Here is a 26,698-nt window from a genome sequence, read left to right as displayed (position 1 = left end):
TCTTGGCCCCGGCTTTGTCCCAAGTAGTGCTCAAGCTGCTGTACCCCAGCCAGTCCTCACAAGTCATTGCTTGCTGGGCTGTGCTTAAAGCTCCCAGGGGGCACCGGGGCATTAACAGGTGATTTGGGTGGGACTTTCGACCCTGCCGTGATCTTCATCACTCTTCCCAACCTTCAACCATTAAAAACATTCGCAATTGTAAGAGACTCTAGCAAACACAGGTTCAAAACAAAGACCCTAATGTGCACCCCACCCCCAAAATGAATTGAGAACCCTTATAAAGAAAGCCTAGTGCTGGAACTCTGGGCATAACTGGGTCCTTCTGCAGATTGTGTCTTTTCCAAGGAACCCAGGAAAGCAATCACAGAGGAGCAGCTCTCACCCTAGAACTGTGGTTCAGCAAAAAAAAAAAAAAAAGAGGGTGAGGAAAAGACGGGGAGCCAGGAGACCTGCATTCTGATGCTAACTCTGTCCTCAACAAGTGATTTCTTCTCTCTGGGCCTCAGTTTTCGCTTCTGTAAAATAGGGACGTTCCCAGAACCTAGGTGGGGAGTGGCCTGCGCTTAGGCAGGTGGCGGGGCCCAGCGCAGTGGCCGATGCAGCAGGGGCCTCTGACGGCTGCCGGGGAAGCCCGCACACTGTGGGCCTCGGCGCCCTCCTCGTTGACCGGAGGGCGGTAGCCACTGTCCCGCAGGAAGTGAGGGTCGCAGCCAGGGCTCGACGGTCCCTGTTACCTAGCCGGAGCAAAGTGCACGGCGGCTGGCAGAAGCCTAACCCAGCTAGAGGCGGAGCGAGCTTCCAATCCGGCCCCAGGCGGTCACGTGGGCGGTCACGTGACCACACCCGGAAGCGCGGCGCGGACTCCTGGCAGGCTGGTAGGTGTTTGGCTACGACTCGGTACGCACAGTCCGAGGGCCTCGGTAGGCGGCGGGGCCTCCTCCGGGACCCCGGCACGGCCCTCCCGGAAGTAGAGGGGTCCCTACCGCCAGCCTCACCCACCCGGCGTGGGAACGTGGCGGGTCACTTCACTTCTGGTAGTCAAAGTTTCTGCTGCCACGAAATGGGGCGGTTGCCACTCTGAGGTTCGGGGAATTGAGGGGTGAAACTGCTGCATAAACTGAAAGTGCCAGGCAAACAAGAAGGCTGCCAGTGGACAGGTCCTACTCCTGCGTCCTCCGGCCCTTCAGGGGCGGCGGTCATAAGGGCAGTTTACAGGGAGAATGGTGAAAATGAGTCGGGGGGCGGGCGGAGAGAAGGGGCAGAGAGGTTCCCCAAGTTGCCCCTGCTCCATCTAAAGCTTCACTGAGTCCTGTGTTCCCTCCTTAGAGCAGAGAGCAGGGAAGCCACAAAATAACACCAGTGAGGTTCTCTTTCCAACAGACCTTTTGAAATAAAAGTAGAACTTAATGTCAACTAAAGAGGATTTCCATGTTAATGGGAAGACGGCGTTAAGGTCAGTCATGCCAGTGACGTAGTAGTGAAGTCTCATGTTGCACAAGATGCTGAGCCCTTAACAGCCCTTTCTTGCCTTCTGTTTGCTTGCAATGTTTGGCTTCCTGATTAAGCTAAAGCTTTATATTGTTCCTGCTTTTTATCATCGAAATATGAGTGGTTCTGGAACTAGTTTAGTTCACCCTGTTTTTGAGGAGGGGAGCTGGGAAATAAGAATAGTGACACCCCCACCTCACCTCTCTGTGTAAGAAGAGCTTTCCAGGTGGCCCAGTGGTTAAGACCCTGCCTGCCAGTGCAGGAGACACAGGAGATGTGGGTTCAGTCCCTGGGTGGGAAAGATCCCTCGGAGAAGGAAATGGCAATCCATTCCAGTATTCCTTCATGGGAAATAGCATGGACAGAGGAGCCTGGTGGGCTACAGTCCATAGGGTTGCAAAGTGTAGGACGTGATTGAGCACACACTTCTGTAAGAAAGTAGTTTGCTAAGGATGTGACTGCCTGGTTGCTCCCTGACTCACTAGAACCCTGGAGGGAGATGGAGCCAGAGGTTGAGCCCAGAGAGGTGTAAGTGCCTTGGCAAAGCCAGAACTAGAACCAGGTCTCCCGTGCCTGTTGCGTTGGTTTACTGCCATTCACTGCATCATCCTGGGGTATCTCCTGTCTTCCAGGACTGCATCTCTGTCTCCCTGGGATGTGCTGTGCTATTGCCTAATATTAGTCACTCATAGCAGGCTGCCTGGGGGTGCTCAGGGTAGGCTTGCTGACCACACCATGGTTCAGAGTGACCCACAGGGAAGTGAGAGTGCTCAGGAGGAAACAGTAGGTGAGAATTACCGTTTGTGGCCACCGGCTACGTCCAAAGGACTGTGCCTGCTGGGTCCATGTTCTCCATTGTGGGAAGGCAGGGGTGAGCAGTATGTGGAGCACAGGGACGCCTGGCAGTGGGGAGTGTGTTCTGAGCAGGCTGCCCAAGAGCCAGAGAGAGGCCTTTGACCACTCAGCCCTCCACCATCTTGTCCACTCCCCGGAACGGGCAGCAGTTGAAATGAGAGCCTCTGCTTACTCTTAGCCCCCCTCCCCCTCCACCCCGTTTTAACCAGGTCGTGGAATGCTGTGCTGCTGTCCATGAGCTGGTCACCGAGGCTGTCTCCTGCAGCCCTTTCTGAGCCTTCGGCTGTCAGGAAGCTCTGCTGTGCTCCTTGCCACGGTAGGTGATCCTGCCTGAGATGCAGGCAGGCGGCACCCGCCCTGGGGCTCCTCGGACTATGGGAGGTGGACAGGGTGAGGCAGGCAGAGGACTGAGCTCTCTCAGGCTCTGCAGAGCTGTCAGCCCCGCCCCCTGCCTGCCCCAGCCTGCATCCTCATGTCACCTTTGCCTGTTCTGCTCTCCCTCCCTGACATCTAGGTGATCATCACAGCCCGTTGCTGTTGTTTAGTTGCTAAGTCATGTCCGACTCTTTTGCTACCTCATGGACTGTAGCTCACCAGGCTCCTCTGTCCACGGGATTTCCCAGGCAAGAATACTGGCGTGGGTTGCCTTTTCTATCTCTAGGGGATCTTCCTGACCCAGGGATTGAACCCACCTCTCCTCCATTGGCAGGTGGATTCTTTACCACTATTCCACCTGGGAAACCCCATCACTGCCTACCAAACCTCTAAGCTACACCTCCTGAATCAGCCCCTTCCTCCTCTCAGTTCAGTTCAGTTCAGTCACTCAGTCGTGTCCGACTCTTTGTGACCCCATGAATCGCAGCACGCCAGGCCTCCCTGTCCATCACCAACTCCCGGAGTTCACTCAGACTCATGTCCATCAAGTCGGTGATGCCATCCAGCCATCTCATCCTCTGTCGTCCCCTTCTCCTCCTTCCCCCAATCCCTCCCAGCTTCCTGCTTTGGCCTTCAGCAAAGAGTGGACCCACGTTAGCCCACACCAGGACTACTGGCCTCCATAACCTTGGCCCCACCCATCCACGACACATACCCTTACCAGCCTACAAGGACTCTCTGTTGTTCATAGACTTCATTCTACAGCCCACTGTTCTCCAGTGCACGCACTCCCTTCCCACCAGGCCAGCCCCTCAAGTCCTGAACCTTGCCAGGCTCACCTGGGAGTCCCAGGGCAGCCTCTTCCGGGCCCACCTGCCCTCATGCAGCAACCTTCCCTTTCACGCTCCATTGCTGTCGTGGTCTCTGCTTTGTGTGTAGCAATTCCATGGGAGTAGGCTACATTCTCTTTTTTTCACTGTGCTAGAAACACTATGAAGCTAGGTGCTCTGAGTTAAAGTTGATAATCCAACTGGAGATTAGGGAGGTACTCAGTAGGAACCTGGAGAAGGCATTGGCAACCCACTCCAATACTCTTGCCTGGAAAATCCCATGGGTGGAGGAGCCTGGTAGGCTGCAGTCCATGTGGTCACTAAGAGTCGGACACGACTGAGTGACTTCACTTTTCACTTTTCACTTTCATGCATCAGAGAAGCAAATGGCAACCCACTCCCGTGTTCTTGCCTGGAGAGTCCCAGGGACGGGGAGCCTGGTGGGCTGCCGTCTGTGGAGTTGCACAGAGTCGGACATGACTGAAGTGACTTAGCAGCAGCAGCAGCAAGTACCACCAAGCTGGTCACCTAGGGGATCCTGAAGAGTGTAACTGAGTCTGAGACCTCGAGATATAATAGTCCTTCTGAGGAAACTGAATGTCCACCCATGGAAGAGTTAAGAGTGGGGCTTCCTCATCACTGTCATGTCTTACCACACGTGTAATGTGCTCGTGTCCATGTGACATGCTGAGGTACAGGATAAGGTCTGAAGCCCCTGCCTGGGGCAAGCAGCTGGCCCGAGAGCTCCGGCTTCACCAGACGTGGTCAGGCTGCCCCAGGAGTTGAGAAGGTCAATGTCTTGCTGTACCTCAGGGGGCCAAGGCCCAGAGTAGGAAGCTGTGGATTAAAAATCTACCATGGTGAATAAGAAAACACATTTTACATAATCAAGCATAGTGTGTTGCAGAGAGGGAACATGTGTGGGTGATGGGGAACGAGGTCTGAAAGGGCAGAAGATACTGGTGGAGGTGGCTGAGGAAGCAGCAGCTAAGCAGGGGTGAGAAGAACTGTGGCCAAGGTCACGCAGCCTCTGTGTCCCCCAGGGCAGGAGGAACTTGTGACTGAAACTCCCGTAATGCTGAGCCCACTGCCTGTGGGCTTTGGAGCTGGTACTCTGGAGCTGTTTTTGACTTGAGTGGAAGTACTGGGCTGCCCAGAGCGAGGTGCACTAGCTGCCCAGTGTTCCAGACCAGGCCTTGACAGCCTGCCTCCCTCGTGCAGTCGACCCCATGTCCAGATCACCAGCTGGGTCCTTCTTTACGCTTGATCCCAGCGGGCTGGTAGTGTGTCTGATGCTGTGTTTAGAGAGCCGGGATAACACAGGAAAGAGCTCAGCCTTGGTTTTCAGTTCAGTTCAGTCACTCAGTCGTGTCCAACTCTTTGCCACCCCATGAACCTCAGCACGCCAGGCCTCCCTGTCCATCACTAACTCCGGGAGTCTACTCAAACTCATGTCCATTGAGTCAGTGGTGCCATCCAACCATCTCATCCTCTGTCGTCCCCTTCTCCTCCTGCCTTCAATCTTTCCCAGCACCAGGGTCTTTTCAAATGAGTCAGCTCTTCGCATCAGGTGGCCAAAGTATTGGAGTTTCAGCTTCAACATCAGTCCTTCCAATGAACACCCAGGACTGATCTCCTTTAGGATGGACCGGTTGGATCTCCTTGCAGTCCAAGGGATCTCAAGAGTCTTCTCCAAGACCACAGTTCAAAAGCATCAGTTCTTTGGTGCTCAGCTTTCTTTATAGTCCAGTTCTCACATCCATACATGACTACTGGAAAAACCATAGCCTTGACTAGACTGAGATTTGCTGACAAAGTAATGTCTCTGCTTTTTAATATGCTGTCTAGGTTGGTCATAACTTTGCTTCCAAGGAGTAAGCATCTTTTAATTTCATGGCTGCATTCACCATCTGCAGTGAATTTGGAGCCCCCAAAAATAAAGTCAGCCACTGTTTCCACTGTTTCCCCATCTATTTGCCATGAAGTGATGCGACCAGATGCCATGATCTTAGTTTCTGATTGAATGTTGAGCTTTAAGCCAAGTTTTTCACTCTCCACTTTCACTTTCATCAAGAGGCTCCTTAGTTCTTCACTTTCTGCCATAAGGGTGGTGTCATCTGCATATCTGAGGTTATTGGTATTTCTCCCTGGCAATCTTGATTCCAGCTTGTGCTTCTTCCAGCCCAGCGTTTCTCATGACGTACTCTGCATATAAGTTAAACAAACAGGGTAACAATATACAGCCTTGACGTACTCCTTTTCCTATTTGGAGCCAGTCTGTTGTTCCATGTCCATTTCTAACCATTGCTTCCTGACCTGCATACAGGTTTCTCAAGAGGCAGGTCAGGTGGTCTGGTGTTCCCGTCTCTTTCAGAATTTCCCACAGTTTATTGTGATCCACACAGTCAAAGGCTTTGGCATAGTCAATAAAGCAGAAATAGATGTTTTTCTGGAACTCTCTTGCTTTTTCGATGATCCAGCGGATGTTGGCAATTTGATCTCTGGTTCCTCTGCCTTTTCTAAAACCAGCTTGAACATCTGGAAGTTCACAGTTCATGTATTGCTAAAGCCTGGCTTGGAGAATTTTGAGCATTACTTTCCTAGCGTGTGAGATGAGTGCAATTGTGCGGTAGTTTGAGCATTCTTTGGCATTGCCTTTCTTTGGGATTGGAATGAAAACTGAGCTTTTCCAGTCCTGTGGCCACTGCTGAGTTAAAAATAGGAGTAACTGAAGACTCCTGCTTTGCTGTGAGGGTGCTGCGAAGTAACACCAGGAAGGCCCTCGTGGTAGTGCCCGCCCACAGTAAAATCCAGTAGGCATTTGCTGGGATTATAATTTTTTTCATTCCTCAGGCTGAGTCTGTGGGTGTGGGGCTGGAGGTGACCTTGACCTCACTTCTCCTTGGCAGATGAAGTGCGTCTTGGTGGCCACAGAGAGTGCGGAGGTCCTCTTCTACTGGACAGATGGGGAGTTTGAAGAGAGTCTGCGCCTGAAGTTTGGACAGACAGAGAATGAGGGCGAGAAGGTGAGTGCAGGGCAGGAGGGTCGGACGGGGGGCTAGCGCAGCACTGTCAGGAGGCGGGGAGCCTGCCCACCCGCCCTGGCGGCCGGAACGGCGAACAAGGCCGCGTGTGTCTGCACCTCTCGCACCCACACGTCCTCAGAGGTTAGCCCTTGGTGCTCTGGAGGGCTGTGCCCCACCCTCACCCCATGAGATTTTAAGCACCTTGTCATGTGCTTATTTTTCCATCTTTATATCTTCACTAATGAAGTGTCTCTTCGGGTCCTTGGCCTATTTTTTATTGCATTGATTGTTTCTTATTATTCTTACCAAGTTTTGAAAGTTAGTGGATACGTGTTGTGCAGATATTTTCTTCCAGTCTGTGTCTTGTCTTCGTATCTACTGCACAATATCTTTCAAAACAGATATTTTTAATATGATAACTCCATGTTATCCACTTGTTGCTTTTATGGATCATACTTTTGGTGTCATATCTAAGAAGCCTTTGCCCAATCCAAGATCACAAAGAATTTTCCCCATATTTTCTCCTGGAAGTTTTCTAGTTTTAGGTTTTGTTTTTTTTTTTTTAGTTTTAGGTTTTATATTAGGTCTGACGATGCACTTTGAATTTTTGTATGTAGTGTATAGATTGAAGTTTATTTCTTTGCATATAGATATCTAGTTTAACACTTTAATGTGATGACTCGAAGATAGTTGTCCTTTTCACTTAGATAAGTTCTACTGTACATTCTAAAGGAATAATTCATTTTGAAATTTTTTTCCAGATTAATTTTGGATTGAACACTTTTTTACTGAGGATCCAGCAGAGAGTCCTTGCATTTCTGCGGCCACACAAGCTGGTTGCCTCTCAGTGTCCTTCCTGGTCCAGTGGGCCTGGTCATCAGCTCAACTAGTGCCGTGTCAGCAAGTTAACTGACCTCAGCATCGCTGATGCTCTTTAGGAGTAATACAGCGTATCAGAGATCATAGACATTTAAGTGATTTTATTTAAGCTAAAAACAGGTCTATCTGTTAGGCGCCTTTATTTTTTAGTAGTCAATATACATAATTTTTAAATTAAGAATTTCTAAGTATATTAGTTCCTTAACCATTGCATCAATATGGTCTAAAAATGGCGTCACCGACTCGATGGACGTGAGCTTGAGTGAACTCCGGGAGTTGGTGATGGACAGGGAGGCCTGGCGTGCTGCAGTTCATGGGGTCGCAAAGAGTCGGACACGACTGAGCGACTGAACTGAACTGAAAAATTTAAGAGGCAAACGATTTGATAGTGTTTCTCTGCCTCTTTATTAAAAACCTCAGAAAGGGACAAATTCTGATTTTTCAGTTCCTAAATGACTGGCATAAAGAAAAAAAGTCTTCAAAGTTTTATTTCTCTTGGATACAACACTTTTTCCCCTGGTCCTGTAAATAACATGACTTAATTGTAGGAAATTTGGGAAGTAACAGAGAAATAGTTTTTAAATGACCCATAATTCTTCTACCTCGAGCTATTAGCTCTTCAATATATTTTCTTTGGGTCTCTATCTTTTACAAATAGTTGAGCTCATACCACAGTTACAGTTTTAATTCCTGGGTTTTTTTCAGTTGCCATTATAGCAAAAGCATTATTCCATTTTGTTAAATATTGTCAAAAGCATAAATCTTAATGGAAACATTATATTCAGTGTATGAATAAATATAGCATCATTTATTTAGCCATTTCTCCAGTACTTGACATGTATATTGCTTCTAGTTTGCTATAGCTATTACTGTTGGGAACATTTGTGCTTGAATTTTATCCCACATCTCATTATTTTCTTAGGATAAATTCCTAAAAAAGAATCATTGATTCAAAAGCCATTCAAAGATATTGTACCACTTTATAACCACACCACATATCAATAATACAGGAGAATTCTCTTTACACCCTAGCTACACCAAAGATTATCATTCCCCCCACCACCCCACCAAAACAGAAGAATTCTTGTCACACCTGTACACCTAGTGAAAGCTACTGCTTTTAAAATGAGTTTCTGTACACCATCTAGGTTTTTAAGTCACATTTCTATTAATGTAATTGATTCATGACAGTTCCAGAAAATTATGGTACATGAATAATTCAACCAGCATTTGCCTATGTGAAGGGATATTTGTTCAACAAATACTAATCGAGAATCCACTATTTGCCAGCCTCTTGGGGCCAAAGCAGTGAATGTAGCAACATGACCCTGCACTCACAGAATTTAGAGGATAAAGATGAACCAGATGGCAAAAAAACACCGTGGGTTTTTTTTTAACCAGAGTGTGGGATGGGGCAGGCTGGGGTGGGGTGGGCCTAGGGATGGTCAGGAGAGGAGCCACCTGAGCTGGGACCTACTGAAGGTGACTGGCAGCCCCTACAATGGTGGACACAGGCCTGGGTTCCTGAATGTCAAGTCTGTGGGAGGAAATTACGCCCCATGTGCCGTAGTCCCCTCATATTTCAAGTGCCGCACAGTACCCCTGGTTGCTTGCCTGTTTTTCTTTTCAAGGCCAGGTCTTACTCAGCGCCTTGTATCCAAGTGAAAACTAGGACTCTGCTTCCTCCCTGTTTCGGTCAAGGCTCCTGAGATCAGCATGGGGAAAGTCAGCTGTGCCCTTGTACCTGTTCATTCTTGTGTCAAGAACTTGACTTATTACCATTCACCCTGACCTTATCCCATTTTCACTCACAGATCTTCAGCACATCCGTCCAGTTTCTTTTTGGTTTTGTCTGTTTGTTCTGTTCTTTATTTGGAAGGCAGGGAGAATGGATGAGGGAAGAGATTATAAAAGGAAAGGCATGCTTGCCACCAAACTAGGAAAGTACAGAAAGATATAAAAACTAGGGGGAGAAATCAATCCTGATCCTCCTGTTCAGAAGCAATCACTTTAATGATGTTGAATTTTTAAATGTTTTTCAATAATTAGTTTTTCCTGTGTACTTGAATGTACAGAGCGTTCACAACCTTCTTTTAAAAACATTACTCTGTATCGTAGGAATTCTCCACGTCACTGAAGTGCTCTGATGTCTTAAGTGCTTTGTATCTTCCCTTCGTTCAGATGTACTGCTGTATATTTAACTCTTCCCTGGTACTGGACATTGACATTCTCTCCAGTTTCTTCTGCTATAAATGATGCGGCGGGGAGCATTTTGCTCCTGTATTGCTGCCCCGTTTCTGATTGTTTTCCTTAGGATACTTTCCCTAAAGGAGACTTACTGTGACAGGGGGCCCGGACTTTGGTGCACATGTCAAACTTTCTTAGAGTCAGCTTCCTCTGTGGAGGCGTGGCCTAATTCCTTACCTTTCCTTCCAGAATTCAGGCCTGAACAATGCAATTAGGTGCCTGACCTTTCCCAGTCTTCCTGACCCAAGATTTGGGGTCTCCCTGTCAGGACAGTGACAGCCTCCTGGGTGTGCCTAGAACTGCGGAGCCCTTGACGCCAAGTTCTGGGTCTTGTCCATTCCTTCGGCCCCCGTGTCTGGCCCCCTGAGCAGTGTTGTTCTCTGGCCCCGCTTGCAGCCTCCCGCCCTGGAGGACCAGCTTAGCACCCTCCTGGCCCCGGTCATCATCTCCTCTATGACCATGCTGGAGAAGCTCTCGGACACATACACCTGCTTCTCGACGGAAAATGGCAACTACCTGTATGTCCTTCACCTGGTGAGTGTGCCTCCCTGGGGCCCACGTTCCTCTGCCCCTTGGTTCCTTGGACGGTCCACACGCCTCTTCTTCATCTTGAACCTCAGACTCCTTTAGAAGGCAGATGCTGCATCTTAGCAAAATCCCCTGGGATCTGACCGCCCCCCGCCCCCTCTCCCATCTCTGTCCCGGGGGCTGGCTGACATCAGCTGATTTCTGTGCCTGCAGTTTGGAGAATGCCTATTCATCGCCATCAACGGAGACCGCACAGAGGGCGAAGGGGACCTGCGGCAGAAGCTGTGCGTGCTCAAGTACCTGTTCGAGGTGCACTTTGGGCTGGTGACTGTGGATGGACAGCTCATCCGAAAGGAGTGAGTCCTGGGGTACTGTACTGAGCCCCTCTCGAGGCCTTGGTGAAGCTGCTGGTCCCACTCTGCCCCTGCTGCTTCCTGGCACCTCCCTGGGTCTCTCTCGCTGGCATTTGTCATGTATGTGTGAGCGAGAGGCTGAGAAGTGAGGTGAGTTGCTCAGGCACCCGCCTCCCGGTTCCACCCCCGTCCCACTCTGCTCCATGGCAAGAGCACAGCCAGATGCACCCCAACTGTGTGTGGGTCCCCCAGTTGTGGTGTGGCTCCCCCACGTGTGTTGTGTGGGTCCCCCAGGTATATTATGTGACTTCCCCCCCAGGTGTGCTGTGTGGCCCCCCAGGTGTGCTGTGTGGCCGCCCAGGTATATTGTGTGACTTGCCCCCCCGAGGTGTGCTGTGTGGCCCCCCAGGTGTACTGTGACTCCCCCAGGTGTGCTGTGTGGCCCCCCAAGTATACTGTGGCCCCCCAGGTGTGCTGTGTGGCCCCCCAGGTGTACTGTGACTCCCCCAGGTGTGCTGTGTGGCCCCCCAGGTGTACTGTGACTCCCCCAGATGTGCTGTGTGGCTCCCCCCCCCCAGGTGTGCTGTGTGACTCCCCCAGGTGTGCTGTGTGACTCCCCCAGGTGTGCTGTGTGACTCCCCCCGGGTGTGCTGTGTGACTCCCCCCGGGTGTGCTGTGTGGCTCCCCCCGGGTGCGCTGTGTGACTCCCCCCGGGTGTGCTGTGTGGCTCCCCCAGGTGTGCTGTGTGACTCCCCCAGGTGTGCAGTGTGACTCCCCCAGGTGTACTGTGTGACTCCCCCAGGTGTGCTGTGTGGCTCCCCCAGGTGTGCTGTGTGGCTCCCCCAGGTGTGCAATGTGACTCCCCCAGGTGTGCTGTGTGGCCCCCCCAGGTATATTGTGTGACTTGGCCCCCCCCAGGTGTGCTGTGTGGCCCCCCAGGTGTACTTTGTGACTCCCCCAGGTGTGCTGTGTGACTCCCCCAGGTGTGCAGTGTGACTCCCCCAGGTGTGCAGTGTGAGCCCCCCAGGTGTGCAGTGTGAGCCCCCCAGGTGTGCTGTGTGGCCCCCCAGGTGTGCTGTGTGGCCCCCCAGGTGTGCTGTGTGACTCCCCCAGGTGTGCAGTGTGGCCCCCAGGTGTGCTGTGTGACTCCCCCAGGTGTGCAGTGTGACTCCCCCAGGTGTGCTGTGTGACTCCTCCAGGTGTGCTGTGTGGCCCCCCAGGTGTGCAGTGTGACTCCCCCAGGTGTGCAGTGTGACTCCCCCAGGTGTGCTGTGTGGCCCCCCCAGGTATATTGTGTGACTTGGCCCCCCCAGGTGTGCTGTGTGGCCCCCCAGGTGTACTTTGTGACTCCCCCAGGTGTGCTGTGTGACTCCCCCAGGTGTGCAGTGTGACTCCCCCAGGTGTGCTGTGTGACTCCCCCAGGTGTGCTGTGTGACTCCCCCAGGTGTGCAGTGTGACTCCCCCAGGTGTGCAGTGTGACTCCCCCAGGTGTGCTGTGTGAATCCCCCAGGTGTGCTGTGTGGCCCTCCCAGGTGTGCTGTGTGGCTCCCCCAGGTGTGGTATGGGGTTTCCCCCAGGTGTTTGTCACAGGAGCTTGCCCAGCTCTAACAGTGAGCTCAGACTGCTCCTTTGGTTGAAGCTGGGGATGCCACTTTTCTGTGGGTCTCCCTTGCTCTGCCCCAGGCTGCGGCCCCCGGACTTGGAGCAGCGTGTGGAGGTGTGGGAGCGCTTCCAGAGCCTGCTGTGGACCTACAGCCGCCTGCGGGACCAAGAGCAGTGCTTTGCCGTAGAGGTGATGCTGGGTGCGGGAGTCCTCGGGCCACGGAAGTGTCAGGCCGCGGGGGCTGGGCAGCATTGAGACCATGCTTTGACGTCTGTCCCCCACCCCAGTGAGTGAGGGCACCAGCAGTCCCCAGGCTCATGCATTTCAGAGGGCTGCTCTTTCTGGCTTCGTGGTGCGTTAGGCACTCTGATGGGCCTCCCTATAATAACATGGCTAGACTTTGGGTAAAACAGATTTCTTAGTGCAGTTTTTGGGCTCTCAGTAAATTATGGAAATTTCTGAAGTTAGCTCCCTCGCCTCTGATCCCTTCCCCCAAATTATACTGAGCTGAAACTAGAGTAGAAAATAGTAAAAAGTAAGCAGCACTAAAGATTGCCTGAGTGCAAATGATGGTACCAACCTACAACCAGCAAACTACATCTCGGGCCAGCAGTGACAGGTGCGCTGAGCCTCGGCTCCTACTTAAGCGCAGATCTGAGGAGTAGGCTGGTCGTCAGTAGCACCCCCCTTGCTCCCTGTTGTAGACAGATTCTCTGTAGATCAGTGGTTCTCCTCTTTGTATGCATCAGAATCATCTAGAGGACTTATTAGGTTCCTGGGCTTCACTTTTCTCAGTCACTGTAGGCATTGAGGGTGGGAGGCTCTATAATTTGCATTTTGAACAAGTTCCCAGGTGACGCTGGTTATGCTGGTTTGGGAACTACAAGTTGAAAGTCACTGAGTTAGAGGACAAATGAAGAGCAAACAAGTATGAGCTCACCATTAATAGCCAGGTGCACAGGAGAGTGAGCCGTGAGTGAGTGTCAGGGGCATCCGCCCCCGGCAGATGTAGACCCCGCAGGAGCCTGTTACACCGGTACAGACTGAGCCCCTCAAGAGCACAGCCTGTGTTGGTCTGAGCCTCCCTGCTCCCAAGCGTCTGGCACGTGGTGTGTGCTCACTGTGGCCCAAGTGAATGTATCACTAGACTTTGGCTGGGACGGGAGGAATTGGGGTGACATGGCTTCCATCCCCCTGTCCGCGTGCCCAGGCTGTGGAGCGGCTGATCCACCCTCAGCTCTGTGAGCTGTGCATTGAGGCACTGGAGCGGCACGTCGTCCAGGCCATCAACTCCAGCCCCGGGCGGGCTGGCGAGGAGGCCCTGCACGCCTTCCTGCTCGTGCACTCCAAGTTGCTGGCTTTCTACTCCAGGTGAGCCCCAGGACCCCTCACATTCACCCTTTCTTGCGACCCCTTCCTGAAAAGCACCACCTCCTGGGCCAGGGAAACCTTCCAGACCCATCACTTCCAGGAAGTGTTGATTCTTCGATTCTCAGTTCTTCATCCCCCTCGGTTCGCTCCCCTCTCTGAATTACTCCTTCCTGGAATACTGTCTCAGAGTCTGAACTTAGGGTTTCCTGATACGCCGTTCCTGGTCCCTGGTGGTTTTCCGCTGGTCATGGGTTTTTTTTTTTTTTCAGCACAACCAAGTTTTATTTTTAAAAATGAATGAGTTCGTTAATTTTGTATATTCCATGTCTTTCTCAGAAGAGGATAAAGTCAGCTGGCACCTTTATAAACTATGGAGGGCAGGAACCCTCTCCAGACCCCCTTACTTGCCTGCTCCCATCCACTGTTACCTGCGGGCAGGGGCAGTGGAGACGTGCTGACTGGCTTCCTGTCCTCTCCACAGCCACAACGCCAGCTCCCTGCGCCCAGCCGACCTCCTGGCCCTCATCCTCCTGGTGCAGGATCTCTACCCCAGCGAGAGCACGGCAGAGGACAGTGACCCCCAGGTCTCTCTCGGGGCAGCTCTCTGGGCAGTGGGAGGCCACCAGAAAGGCAACTCAGATGGCCAGTCTGGAGAGCGCTGGACAGGCAGCTGGGGAGACTGGTTTCTGAGTCTCAGTCCTGAATGTGTGGTTAGGCATGACTTTTCTACTTGCTTTCAGGTGTAAGGGGAATTCTAGAAGGCAGGTGGATTAGAGGGTTAAAAGTACAGGTTTCTGGAGTCACGTAGTCCCCGCTCCGCCACTTAGCTGTTTGCTGTGCAAGTACTCACCCCATGGGAGCCTCAATTCCCTCATCTGTGCAATGGGACAACCATGGCATCTACTTCTCAGGGTTACTTGGAGCCCAGCAGTGCCTGGGGCATAGTGAAACACTTAGAAAGTGCTGGCCAGCCTGGTTGCCACACCACCCTCCTCATCAGTGGCAGTGTGGCAAGTGATTGGGATGCCAGTTTGTTGGACTTTGTAGAATTTCTGTGGTTCTGGAGAAAGACTAGAACTGAAACATCCCTGGGAAGCAATGGCGCACACTCGGGGCTGTGCAGTGGAGTGGGCGCAGGGGCCGGCAAGCTCCCCCGAGGGCTGTGCCATGAAGCGCTGGCAGGAAGAGAAGCCAGTCAGCAGCTTTAACCAGCATCCGCGGGCCTGTCCTGTCACAGCCTTCCCCACGGAGGCTCCACCGCAGCCAGAGCATCCCCGTGCGGCAGGCCTGGAGCTCCTGTGCTGCAGACCCGACCAGGAATTCTGCGGGGACCGTATGTGCTTTGTACCACGGCGGGGGACCAGGAGGGAAGAGGAGGGGAAGGTCTGCCTCTCCTGGGAGAGCAGGGTCCAGGGCTGAGCCCCCGGGAGAACCTCCCTGAGCCCTCAGCCCAGGTGCCCCTTCTCCCTCCCAGGAGACAGACAGCTTCTCCCCGACTGAGGAGTACTTCACACCAGCTCCTTCCCCTGGGGAGCAGAGTTCAGGTGAGACCTAGAGTGGAGGAGGGACCCTGGATGGTGAGGGGGAGGAGCTGGGTGCCAACTGGTAGCCCTGGGAGTCTATCTTAGGGGTCAGTGGATCCCAATGCCCTGTAAAAGGCCAGGCACAGACACCCACATTCCTAGAGTCCAGGACGCTGTCTGCTGCAGCCCCTCTGTCTGTCTTGCCAGCTCCAGCTTGAATTCAAGGACTACTGAGGCCACTTCAGTGATCCATAAAACTTTTTATGAAAGTTGATTTCATTTAAAAGTTCAGCTCGCATGTGTGTACTCTCCTGCCTTCTGTTTCTTTTTTGTAGTTAATAAGTAATCAGCTAATTAAGTAAGTTTCTTTCCAGCACAGTGGTTTAAAATATCAATATTCAATCTGTATAGTTTATACTTTACTTCCAAAGTAAGTGGATAAACAATAAAAAAAAAAAACCAAAATGTTTGAAATATTATTAACAAAACAAAAAAGGAGCCTGGGACCTCTGAGACCACATGGCAGCTCATCTCTGCTTGTCCACTTCTCCAGGGCCAAGGTCGCAGCTCTCCTGGGTTCTGTAAGCTTGCCACGAGCCTAAGCACATCAGAAAGCGCTACTTTGGGGTGAAGGCTGAAGCGGTTTTCTTCCCACTGCTTCCTCCCCTTGTTCCTCGTCCTGACCCCTTTCTCTCAGTGGTTAGTTTTTTCATGCCTCAAAGCTGTAAACAATTCCTGTTCCACAGCGCACAGAACTCAGCTTACAAACAGCTTGAGTTGCTTTCATCCATTTTAAGACAGGTGTTTGAAACATAGATACAGGCTTTCCCCAAGAAACGTGATTATGAATGGTGGTTATTTGAAGTGAAATATACAAGAGAACGCTGTTAGTACAAAGCTATAATATTTCAAATACGTACTTGGTTCAGTAGTTTTTGTGAGCTGTCCTAGGAAAAGAAGTCTAGTTCGGTTCCCAGCACACAGTAGGTGCTTCAGTAAAAGTTTGCTGATTGACTAAATGAATGGGGAACTATAGACGGTTTCTGCTGCCTCCGAGCAAAGAGTGAAAAGGCACTGTTATAGCCAGGGAGGGGCTCGAAGGGGTAGAGAAGACAGAAGCAAGGAGGGGATTGGGGGGGCTGAGTAGGGGTCTGAGGGACCTGCCCCCCCACTGCGAGATACAGGGAGAGGAACTCGTGCCTGGCAGCCAGCTTGGGCAGGGGGGAGCGGGCAGGGGTGCCTCTCTTCCCCAGCCCAGGCTGCCCTAGCTGTGGTACCACAGAGGGAGCTTGCCCTGCACTCGCCAGCTTGGGGTAGAATGAGAAGGGGAAGGCTCTCCAGTTCACACCAAGGTGCTGTGCCCAGCGAGGTGCTTTGAGCTGCCAGTGGGGAAGGGCCTCTTTTCCATCGTCCCCTGCTGGCAGGCTGTTGGGCCAGTGTTCACATTTTCCCACTGTTTCTGTCGTTCTGTTATTACCTACGGTCTGTCTGCAGGTAGCACCATCTGGCTGGATGGGGGCACCCCACCTACTGACTCTCCCCACATTCAGGTGAGTTTTTCCTGGGGGCCCAGGGCGCTTGGCCAGGGTACCAGCTGATTGGAGATGCTGCAGTGGGCCCTGGTGGCTCTGGGGGCTTCCCCTGGGGTGACGCTCCAGCCATGCCGGTCTTCCTGGTGCTGTCTCACGGCTGTCCGGCCAGTGCAGGGAATGGAGCTCAGCCCAGAGGTGGGGGCCAGGGTAGGGTGAGGCGTGGTGAGTGAGGGTGGCCTTCTCCCTCCCACCTCCCCCTCCCCCAGACACACAGCCTCCACTCCTGAGAAATCCCCACTCTCACTGTTCTTGGGAGTGAAAGTCTAACTTAATTTTTAATTTTTTTTTAATAAGAGAGTAAATATGTTCACTGTAGAAAAATTGGGGAAAACAATTAAAATATGGAAAAGGAATAAAAACCACTCAGTCCCAACCCCAGATGTTAGCTACTGTTAAACACATTTGGAGTGTTTCCTTCTAGGCTTTCCTATGACTTTATAAGTGTATTTATACACACACACAACATACATATTTTTTCTTTTACCTGATTTGAATCCTAATGCTCTGCATTATTTTTTGTTTTTGAGCATTTCCCATTGATGAGGCAGTCCTTGGCAATGTGGTTTTTAACGAGACTGTTCAGAATGCATTGCCTGCATTATGTTATTATTTATTTAGCAAATTCTTGGAGCAACCAGTGTGTTGCGTCCAGTCCTTTGCTGTCATCATAAGACTACCATGACTTCCTTACAAAGAAGCTTTTGTGGCATCCCTAATGATTCCCTTAATTTTCCACTTTTGCCCACTGAAGACTCTTACCCAGAGCCCTCATGAGGCTAGAGTTTTCTCATTTAGTCCAGGAAGCCCTCACTTGCACCCTTAGAATGACTTTTGGAGGTCCGGAAGGTGGTCAAATGATCAATTGTTAACAGGCTTTAAACCCTTTGTGTACATGAAGTTGGGGAGGAGCCTCCCCCCCAGCTCATGCCGCTCCATCTGCCTTTCCCACTTTCCTTTCTTCCTTTTCCCCTTTTTTACTACCCACCACCCCTGTGTGGCATCCAGTCCTGACGCTGTGCAGAAGGGCCCCGAGGATCCTGAGAGAGAGAGATAGACAGCACGACGGGAGCTGCCAGGGGAGCCTCAGCAGAGGGCCAGCATTTAGGAACTGGGACTTTGTGGGCTAGAAGAGTTTGTCCCTCGAGGTTCTGAGGGAGACAGCAAGTGAACAGCTGCAGGGGGACCCAGCCTGGGGAGGACCCCCAACGACTGCCCCTCCCCTCCCCTTGACAGCTCCTCTTCCTCCTCAGATGGCTGAAGACACCCTCCAGACGCTGATCGCTCACTCCCCAGGACCCTCTGGCCCCAGAAGGATTTTCCTGGATGCCAGCGTGAAAGACAGCTACTGCCCCCTGGTGCCCCACACCATGTACTGCCTGCCCCTGTGGCCAGGCATCAGCATGGTGCTCCTGACCAAGGTATCAGCGCCCCCGCCTGCCCTGGGGCCATCCCGGCCTGGACACCTGCCCCCTGGCCACCCCTGTCCACCCCGCCCTGCTCTTCTCCCCTCAGTGCCCCAGCACGGCCCTGGCCCTGGCCCTGTACCAGCTCCTGGATGGGTTTTCTCAATTGGAGAAGAAGCTGAAGGAGGGGCAAGAGGCTGGGAGTGCCTTGCGGTCCCACCCCATCATGGCGGACCTCCGCCAGAGGATGGACAAGTTTGTCAAGAATCGAGGTGGGCAAGAACTTCAGGTGAGACGCAGGCCCCGGACGCCCCACCTTGGGGAGGGGAGGCCTGTTCTCATCACACCTGAGGGGCCAAGGCTCAAGGGGAGGGGGCTGGCCTCTGCCCCACCCCACCAGAGGACTGTGCTCTGATCCCCCGCAACTCAGCAGTACACTGTATATTTCCTAAACGTTCTTGTGTAACTTCGGCAGAACACAGGTTCCAGCTCCCATGTTTCAGGTAAGGAAACCAGGGAGGGACTCAGATAGATGGTGATTTGGCCAAAGTTACTGGACGGGTGAGCAGTGGAGGTAGAGCCCAAGTCGAGGGCTCAGGAATGGCCAGTGGCCTGCCCACTATGCCCCTCACCACGTGGCTGGTCTCACAGGCTGCAGGACACAGGGAGGCCGTCCTACCCACGGGGGGCTTAGAGCCCAGATAGGGTCGTGAGGCCCAGACACAGGGACAGTACATGAACAGAGGAGGAGACAGGCGCAATCCAGGCAGGAGCCTAGGAGGGAACTCGCCAGATGAGAACCCTGGGCTGAGATCTGAGGCCGTTCAGGAAGCTGGCAGGGCTTGGGTCTGTTTGAGGAACTGAGATTCATTGTGGCTGAAGTTTGCACTGGTTTGAAAATAAGCAGGGGATTAGACGAGGCAGAGCAGGTGACTGAAGCCCAGTCAGTCCACAGCGCCCCATGTCTCCTGGTGCCCGGCAGCCCCAGTGAGGTGTCAGGAGGCAAAGACCCCTGAAGGGGATCAGCACCCCCGCCCTTGGCTGCATCCAGCCCGCCCTCGAGGCACTGACCTGCCTCTGGACAGCACTGGCTTACGTGTCTGCCAGTGAGGCCGAGAGCCTGCGGCTCAAACCCAGAAGCTGCTTTTTAAGTAAAAGCCTGCTGAGTGACTAGACCGTGGTGTACAGTGGGCTGCAGCGTGCTGGGGGCCCTGCCAGAGACCCAGCCTGGCTGTGGACAGCAGCTATGTGCTATGCATGGAGATGGGGAGCCTTCTAGAGCCTGATGTCAGAGCCCCCCTGGACCTCACTGTGAGAACATTGTCAGGAAGCCGCCTGTCACTTGTCTGCTTACAGAAAACCTGGCTGGAGTTCAAGACCAAGGCCTTCTCCAAAAGTGAGCCCGGCTCATCCTTGGAGTGAGTGGTGGGCCCTGAGGTCAAGGAGGGCATCGTTTGGACGAGACGGCAGGTTTCCTCCAAGCCCAGGAGGAGAAGATGCTCAGGGAGGCGCTTCTGAGGACAGAGGGGGTCCTGGGAGGGGGATCCAACCCCCACGATGCTGAGGGGAGGCTGGGGGCAGAGAAGACAGAGGTTGAGGAGCAGGGCCTGAGGACCGGACACCACTAGCAGAGACCCAGCTTCCACACAGACCCAGCGTGACCTTGGGCAAGTCACTGCGCCTTGTTTTTCCATAAAATAAACCAGGAGGTTGGAGGAGATTTGAGTTTCTCAGAGCCCCATGTCGGGGGAACGTGGAAGCTGACTCCCAGCTCAGTGAGGGCCAGGGTGTAGTTCATCAGCCGTGTCCATCAGTCCAGGAGGAGGGTGACCACAGGGATGGGGTGCCGTCCTAGCTGTGCCCTCCAGGATCCTTCCCTCTGTGACAGTTCATCTCTGGCCCCCAGGCTGCTCCAGGCGTGCAGGAAGGTGAAGCGGCAGCTATGCGCCATCTATCGGTTCAGCTTCCTAACCATGGCCCCGGGCCGCGGGGGCCCCCACCTGCCCCAACACCTGCAGGACCAAGTCCAGACACTCATGCAGTAAGTGGCAGTGTGACCCCTTGGCGGCCAGGGCAGGAGCCGGGCACGCCTCACCCTCCTGCTCCCCTGCTCCCTCGACAGAGAAAAGCTGGCGGACTGGAAGGACTTCCTGCTGGTGAAGAGCAGGAGGAACGTCACCATGGTGTCATATCCTGATGCCCGGCCCTGGGCTGGCCGTGAAGGCCCCTTGGGCTGCTGCCTCCTCTGCCCCTCACTTGAATGACAGCAGCTTTAGGGAAAGAGCACACACATAGTTGGCACCTCAGCTTCCTTTTGCTGAAGAAAGTGAGGAGACTTTAGTGTCCTGTTGGTGTCCTATCTGTAGGAATGCTCCGAGGCCGGAATTTCAGAAATCCCTGGTGTCCCAGGATTACTTCATAGAGATCATCTGTGTAGATGTCCAGCCAGCAAAGTGGCAGTGGGTCTCCAGGAGGGGCAAGGGCCTGGGGTCAGGTAGGTTTGAGGGGCCGTGTCCCCCTCCTTAGATGCTACAGTACAGAGGAATATGAAGGCTCAGAGAAGGCCTGCGGTAAGGGTGTTTATTGGTCCCTGTTTAAAAAGCCATCTCCAAGACGTATCCTTTTATTAGAGAACTAGTTTTATCAATTACTGATCTTCCCTGAAACTTTATATGAAGCAGTTTTTTCAGTATTAAAATTTCCTGAGACTTGAGTCCTCAGCGTGCAGGCGGAAGCGGTGACAGAGGGCCTTGCCAGCCACCTGCTGCTGCCTGTCCTCAAATGGAGCCTTCCAGCCCAAGATGAGGCATGGGTGGCGGCCAGTGAGGCTCACTCCTCAGCTCCGTAGCTCTGCTCCCACCCTGGCCTCACCACGTGTGTCATTTAAACTCATCCTGCATGAAGATGGTAAAACATAAACATGCTGTGTTCCTTGGGAGCAGAATTCCCGGCGTTAAATGTGCCAGAGCCAGAGATCCATTGTGCTTGCACCTTAGACCTTCTTGGGATTGGGAGTTCAAAGCGAAAGCGAGACCTGGGAAAGAGAGTGTCCTGGGAGGGTAGGGTGGCTGAAAAGGAAACCTATGGGGCAGGGGAGGGGGACGCTTGAAGGAAGCCTCGGTGGATGGAGGAGCTCCTTCCCTGGTTCTGGCTTCAAAAGCACCTTAACTCGGCCCCTCACCTTCCTGGAAGACTTCCCAGGCCTGGTGCATTTCATCTACGTGGACCGCACCACTGGTCAGATGGTGGCCCCTTCCCTCAGTAGCAGTGAGAGGACTTCATCGGAGCTGGGCCGGGGGCCCCTGGCCACCTTCGTCAAAACCAAGGTAACCTGGCCCAGCCCAGGCACGCTCCCCACGTGTCAGACGAGGCGTGCCTGGCCCTGCCTGGGAGGGCTAGTCCCCGCACTTGGGCCCCCGCCCGGGAAACTCCGAGCACCCCCATGGGAACTCTTCCTGCATTCTTCCCAGCCCAGGCACGCTCCCTGCGCATCAGACGAGGCGTGCCTGGGCCCTGCCTGAGAGGGCTAGTCCCCGCGCTTGGGCCCCCGGGAAACTCCGAGCACCCCCATGGGAACTCTTCCTGCATTCTTCCTACCTCCGCACCCAGCTTTGTAGGCTCCTAAGAGAACGGTCCTGTCTTTGTCACCCTAGGGCCCCGGCCAGCATGTGGGGCCACCTCCCCAGATGTGTTAAAGTTCCTGGAGCAACACTGGGTAGTGAGGCCAGGGAGGGAGTGGCCGGGGCCCAGGAAGGGTTTGTTGAGTTCACTAAGACAGAAAGGGGACACACAGGTTAATGGATTTGAGTATCAGAATGTAAAAGTAGGAGGTTTCTACAGAGGAAACAGTCTCCAGGGCTCCATTTATTTTCTTTGATTCATCTTCATGGCAAACTAGTATTTTTGGTGGGGAGGCCTCTGCCAGTTTATAAAAATCTGTATTTTATACATATATTATACATATTATGTTACTATATATTATACGTGTTACATATATTTTACATTATTATATATGTGTATTTTATATATCTAAGTAAAGTGTATCATAATGGTGCAAACAAGGTCGCCGACAGCCCACTGGAGACCCAGCTCTGCCCCTCACTAGCTGTGTGGCCTGGGGCGGTAGGGAGTCTTAAGTTTCAGTTACCTCTTCTATAAAGGAGAACGGGAACACCAGTAACATCGTGGAGTTACCCCGTAGGTTACAGATGCACACACACGGTGATGCACAGCAGTGGCCCCGGAGGTAGCTGGGCTTGGTCGAGCGTTTCCTGGGACCGTCCACACCAGCGTCCTCGTCTCCGTCCGGGGTAGTTGGGCTCGTCTTGGTGCCTTTCTCTCCGCCGTTTTCCTGTGCGGTTTGTTGTGGTTGAGGTCATCCTGCATATGCATGTGTTTCCCTCATTTTTACTTCACTGTGTATCTGGTGCATTTCCTCATGTCATTAATTCTTTATCAACATGATTCTCACCGGCTCCACGGCAGTCCATCATGGGAACGCAGCACCATGTACTTAGCCGTTTCCCCAGCGTTGAACACTGAGACTGTTCGCAGACTCTGTCATAAATAATGCTGGTGCACACACCTCTACGTATTTATCCTTGTCCTCATCTCAGATCATTTTCTCAATGTGGATTCCCAGAAATGGAATTATGAAGTCAAGTGGGAGGAATTGTTTTTAAGGTTACTGATATACATTGTCTAATTGCTTTCCTGAAAAACAGAGCAAGTCCATGTTATTTGTTTGCATTTAATTAGATGCTGTGTGTGATCAGGTTGGGAGGGGCTCATGTACACCTGTCACCAAGCGTCTTGGTTGGAGTGCAGAAGGCCTTTGCCAGCCCTGGGAGGTGGGGGGTGGGGGCAGAGGTGCCCCCTGCTGCCAGCTCCCTTCGGGCAGCTCACAGGCAGCAGCGGAAGTCCTTGAATCAGGGAGGAGAGCCTCGCAGAGAGGACCTGAGGCACGTTGACCCTCAGTCACTGTTCCCATCAGTGCCCTTGGTGAGCCCTCGTTCAGACTTCACCTCAGAGCAGAGGGTGTGCCAGGGCCAGGGCACTGTGCATTCAAACACTTTTCTAGCACCTTCTTGGCATAGAGCCGTGCCAGAGACCCTCAGCCCTGAGGGTCTGTGTGAGCCCTCAACATCAGGAGAGTTCCAGGGGCTACCCTCTCATCTCCGCTTGTGTCCCGGGCTCTGTTCTGGCCTGAAAGATGAATTTGCTACTTTATAGCTTGTGTATATAGTACAGATTCATAAAGTGTTGATACATATATTTTGTCCTTGCAGTAATGAGAGGGATAGGTAGTCCATCCATCCATCCATCATCTGTTTACTACTAAGCTCCTGCTCTGAGCCAAAGCTGGGCCCAGGCACCAAAGAGGAAGAGGAACAGGAGAGGCCCCTGGCCCTCCAGGAGCTCCTCCTCTGAGTGCTTTTCTTCACTGGGATTTGAGAGCCCGAGCCCAGCCCCCGACGTGGGGTAAGGGCCACCCTCGGGCTGCAGAGACAAGCACTGTCCCCTCTCCCCAGGTCTGGTCTCTCATCCGGCTGGCGCGCAGATACCTGCAGAAGGGCTACACCACGCTGCTGTTCCGCGAGGGGGACTTCTGCTGCTCCTACTTCCTGTGGTTCGAGAACGACATGGTGGGTGTGGCTGGCCCGGGCAGGGCAGTCCTGAAATTCTCCCTTTCTCCTGGATTCTGTTCAATCTGTCTCTCCAACTCTTCTTGACACCAGTGGGACTGACAGCGAAGCCCAGCTGGCTGGGACCCAGAGCTCAGGTCCGCCTTTGCGCTCAGGCTCTGTGACCCCTGCCCCCAGTTCTCTGAAAAACTCACACTGTTGTTCAAGAGGCATCCTGGTGACACATGAACAGACCTCCATGCCCCGCGCAAGCAAGGATGCTCAGCCCACACTTTGTGTGATACAAGGCCTCGCTTCCTGCTCCCATTGCTGAGACAGATCAATGGAGGCTGAGAGCAGTTAACCAACCTGCCCTGAGCAAAGCTGCTCACACCTTGCATGCCCTGTCTCTGCTCCTGGCAGCATGCCCTGCTTCCCCTCAGCCTGAGGTCGTGGCGAACCTTTCCATGGTGCAGTGTGGCTGTTGGGATCTTGCTGCTCTCACAGCCTCACACACCTGCACAGCCCATGTGTTGGTTGGGACAAGTGTCACTGATCCCATTTTGCAGGTGGAGGAACTGATGCCCTGAGATCAAACACCACGGCCAGGGCACCGAGGTTCTAAGTGATGACGTCAGAACCCAGGCTTGGCTTCCTGGCCTGCAGGCTCCCATCTTTGCCCTGTGCCCTCCTCAGAGGTGCCCAGGACGTGGAGCTGAGCGTCACCTCAGCCTCTAGGGAGAGACAGGCTCTCTGTGTGTGTGGTTGGCTCCATGGGGTAATGGGCGGGCCTCACCATCCCAGTGGGCACAGGACTGCAGGAACCCCATGCCTGGCACATGGTGGGAGCCCAGCCGAGCCTGAGTCGCTTCCCTGGCATGTCCTTCCCTGGGATTCCCAGTCCTTTCAGAGAGAGACTTGGCCTTTGGTCACACTTTGCTTTTACTGACACCTCCCCAATCACCATCCTTCACACTGAGCCAGGTCCACTGGTTGGTGGGAATGAGAGCTACCACCATGGTGCCCGGCATGACCCCAGGAACTTTATGTTCATTACATCTAATATTCTTGGGAGTTTATTCTTATCCCCAGTTCACAGGTGAGAAGACAGGGTAGAAAGAGGTCAGTGCATTTTGCCAGTGCTAAGCACTTGCTAAACAGGGCTGAGCTGGGCCTCGGACCCGCTGTGTCTGACTCAGGCCCATGGTCTTCCCGCCGTGCCCACCGCCTCCCCACTCAAGAAGCTCTCCTCCTCCCCCAGGGTCACAAACTCCAGATCATGGAGGTGCCTGTGCTGTCTGATGACTCAGCGCCCGTCGGCATGCTGGGAGGGGACTACTACAGGTGAGGCCGAGCCGGAGGGCCGCTGGGGACAGGGGGACAGGTGACAGGTGATACGCGCCCATCTCAGCAGAGGCAGCAGCCCTCCTTCAGGAGTGTTTCCTTGGCCCCCCGCCCCGAGCCCAGCCCCCCTTGTTAGAAGCTCCTCACGGCCGGGCAGTCAGAGGAAGAGAGAGGGGTGCTCTTGGGGTTCCTCTCCTCCTGTTGCACCCTGAGACAGCATTTGCAGCTGTCTCTGCTGGGCTCCTGGGACCTTCCCTAGCTGGCTCTGTGGCCCCATAGCTGGGGCCCTGCCATCCAGGGTTGGGATTCCAGAGGGTGGGCCCTGACGGCCTGGGGCTGAGCCTCAAAAATGGGGAGTCAGCAAGGAGCAAGGAAGTCCTTTCCAGCCTGGTGCTGGAGTCCAGTGAGGGGACCTCATGGCCATGTCTCCCTCGTGAATCCTGTCCTCCTTTCCCCTCTCTCCCCCAGGAAGCTCCTGCGGTATTACAGCAAGGGCCACCCGGCCGAGGCTGTCAGGTGCCACGAGCTGCTGGCCCTCCACCTGTCGGTTGTGCCCACGGACGTGCTGGTGCAGCAGGCCGGCGAGCTGGCCCAGCGCCTGGGCGAGGCCTCCCGTGTCCACCTGCTGTAGGACCAGGAGGGCTGCCCCGTGCATCCGCCTGTGCCCCTGGTTCTCCAGGCCTACCTGGCTCACAGACATCACCACGGCAAGAGCCTCCTCTTGTCCACAGTGGCCCTGGGGATGGTACTGTCTCCAGGGCAGCCCCAGGATTTCTTAAAGAAACTCATTTAGAGCCACCTCCATTGCGGGTAACAAGCAAACCCCCAAACCTTTCCTTCTGGAGAAAGAAGAAGGCCAGTCTCCTTAGCTAGAGCAGCTGTGGATGTGACCTTAGACCCAGGGCCACCCCACTTTGGGAACTGCCTCTCTGTTTACCCCAGGAGACCAACAGGAAGTGCCCAGCTCTTCTTGGAGTGGGGAGAGCACCTCAGGAAGCCGTCTCCTCCTCGCGTGAAAGGTGCTCCCCTGGCTGGGTTGAGCTCTGGCTCTGCCGTGTGCTCGCTGTGGCTCTGGACGCTGTGGCTCTCTCCCCCACCTCTGAGCCTGTCTCCCCACAGTCAGTGTGACTGCGCCCCCGTCAGGACAGTCGTGGGGCTGCAGGATGGCGGCAGGCACGAATAAATTCTGGTCATGGTTATTGTGGTTCCAGCCCCGGCCTTTCTCGGTGGCCTCTTTGTTCCCTTCTTGGTTCTCGGCTCCTGCCCCAGCCCTGCCCCAGAGGTTCGTGTCACTCAGTCCCACAGATCCCAGGCTGTGAGGTTTCTCAGAGCCTCCTGGGGAGGGGGCGGGCGGGGGGTGGTCCTGGCGTGCCCTGGATTGAGAGCACTGCCCCGGGTACAGCCCCTGCTCTAAAGTCCCCCCGGCCCCCACCAGAAAACAGGCCCAAGGACAAGGGGCGGCAGAGCCTGGGACCTGGGCGCGCCCGCTGCCAGGGCTGAGAGGCCACGGCTGGGACGGAGGGAAGCGAGCCAAAAGCGAGCATGACGCAGTAGAGCCGAGGGCTCACGTATGACGCCAGAGCTGAAATGGCGTGATTGCTGAAACTCAGGCAAGGACTGTTCTTTCCCTGTAAGTGAGCAGCGTGCGGGGTCGTGG

The 26,698-nt window shown here is 53.7% G+C and overlaps 1 protein-coding gene across 7 annotated transcripts; it reads left to right on the top strand.

The window, feature by feature from the left end:
• Positions 1-848: 848 nt before the first annotated feature.
• On the top strand, positions 849-26,240 carry HPS1 (HPS1 biogenesis of lysosomal organelles complex 3 subunit 1). Of its 7 annotated transcripts, XM_059881854.1 has the most exons (21): positions 849-1,034; positions 1,381-1,453; positions 2,553-2,659; positions 6,458-6,574; positions 10,097-10,234; positions 10,442-10,584; positions 12,265-12,373; positions 13,395-13,555; positions 14,037-14,139; positions 14,793-14,888; positions 15,030-15,099; positions 16,573-16,628; positions 17,921-18,088; positions 18,183-18,362; positions 19,430-19,491; positions 19,980-20,114; positions 20,196-20,261; positions 21,255-21,399; positions 23,605-23,718; positions 24,959-25,041; positions 25,510-26,240. In XM_059881854.1, exons 4-21 carry the CDS (start codon positions 6,458-6,460, stop codon positions 25,670-25,672), a joined length of 2,109 nt encoding a protein of 702 aa, XP_059737837.1. In that variant the 5' UTR covers positions 849-1,034; positions 1,381-1,453; positions 2,553-2,659; the 3' UTR covers positions 25,673-26,240.
• Positions 26,241-26,698: the final 458 nt, after the last annotated feature.

The sequence above is a fragment of the Bos taurus genome, chromosome 26, assembly GCF_002263795.3.
Source record: "Bos taurus isolate L1 Dominette 01449 registration number 42190680 breed Hereford chromosome 26, ARS-UCD2.0, whole genome shotgun sequence".
NCBI lineage: Eukaryota > Metazoa > Chordata > Mammalia > Artiodactyla > Bovidae > Bos > Bos taurus.
The sequence above is the reverse complement of the archived record's forward strand: the minus strand, read 5'-3'. Positions and strand labels throughout refer to the sequence as shown.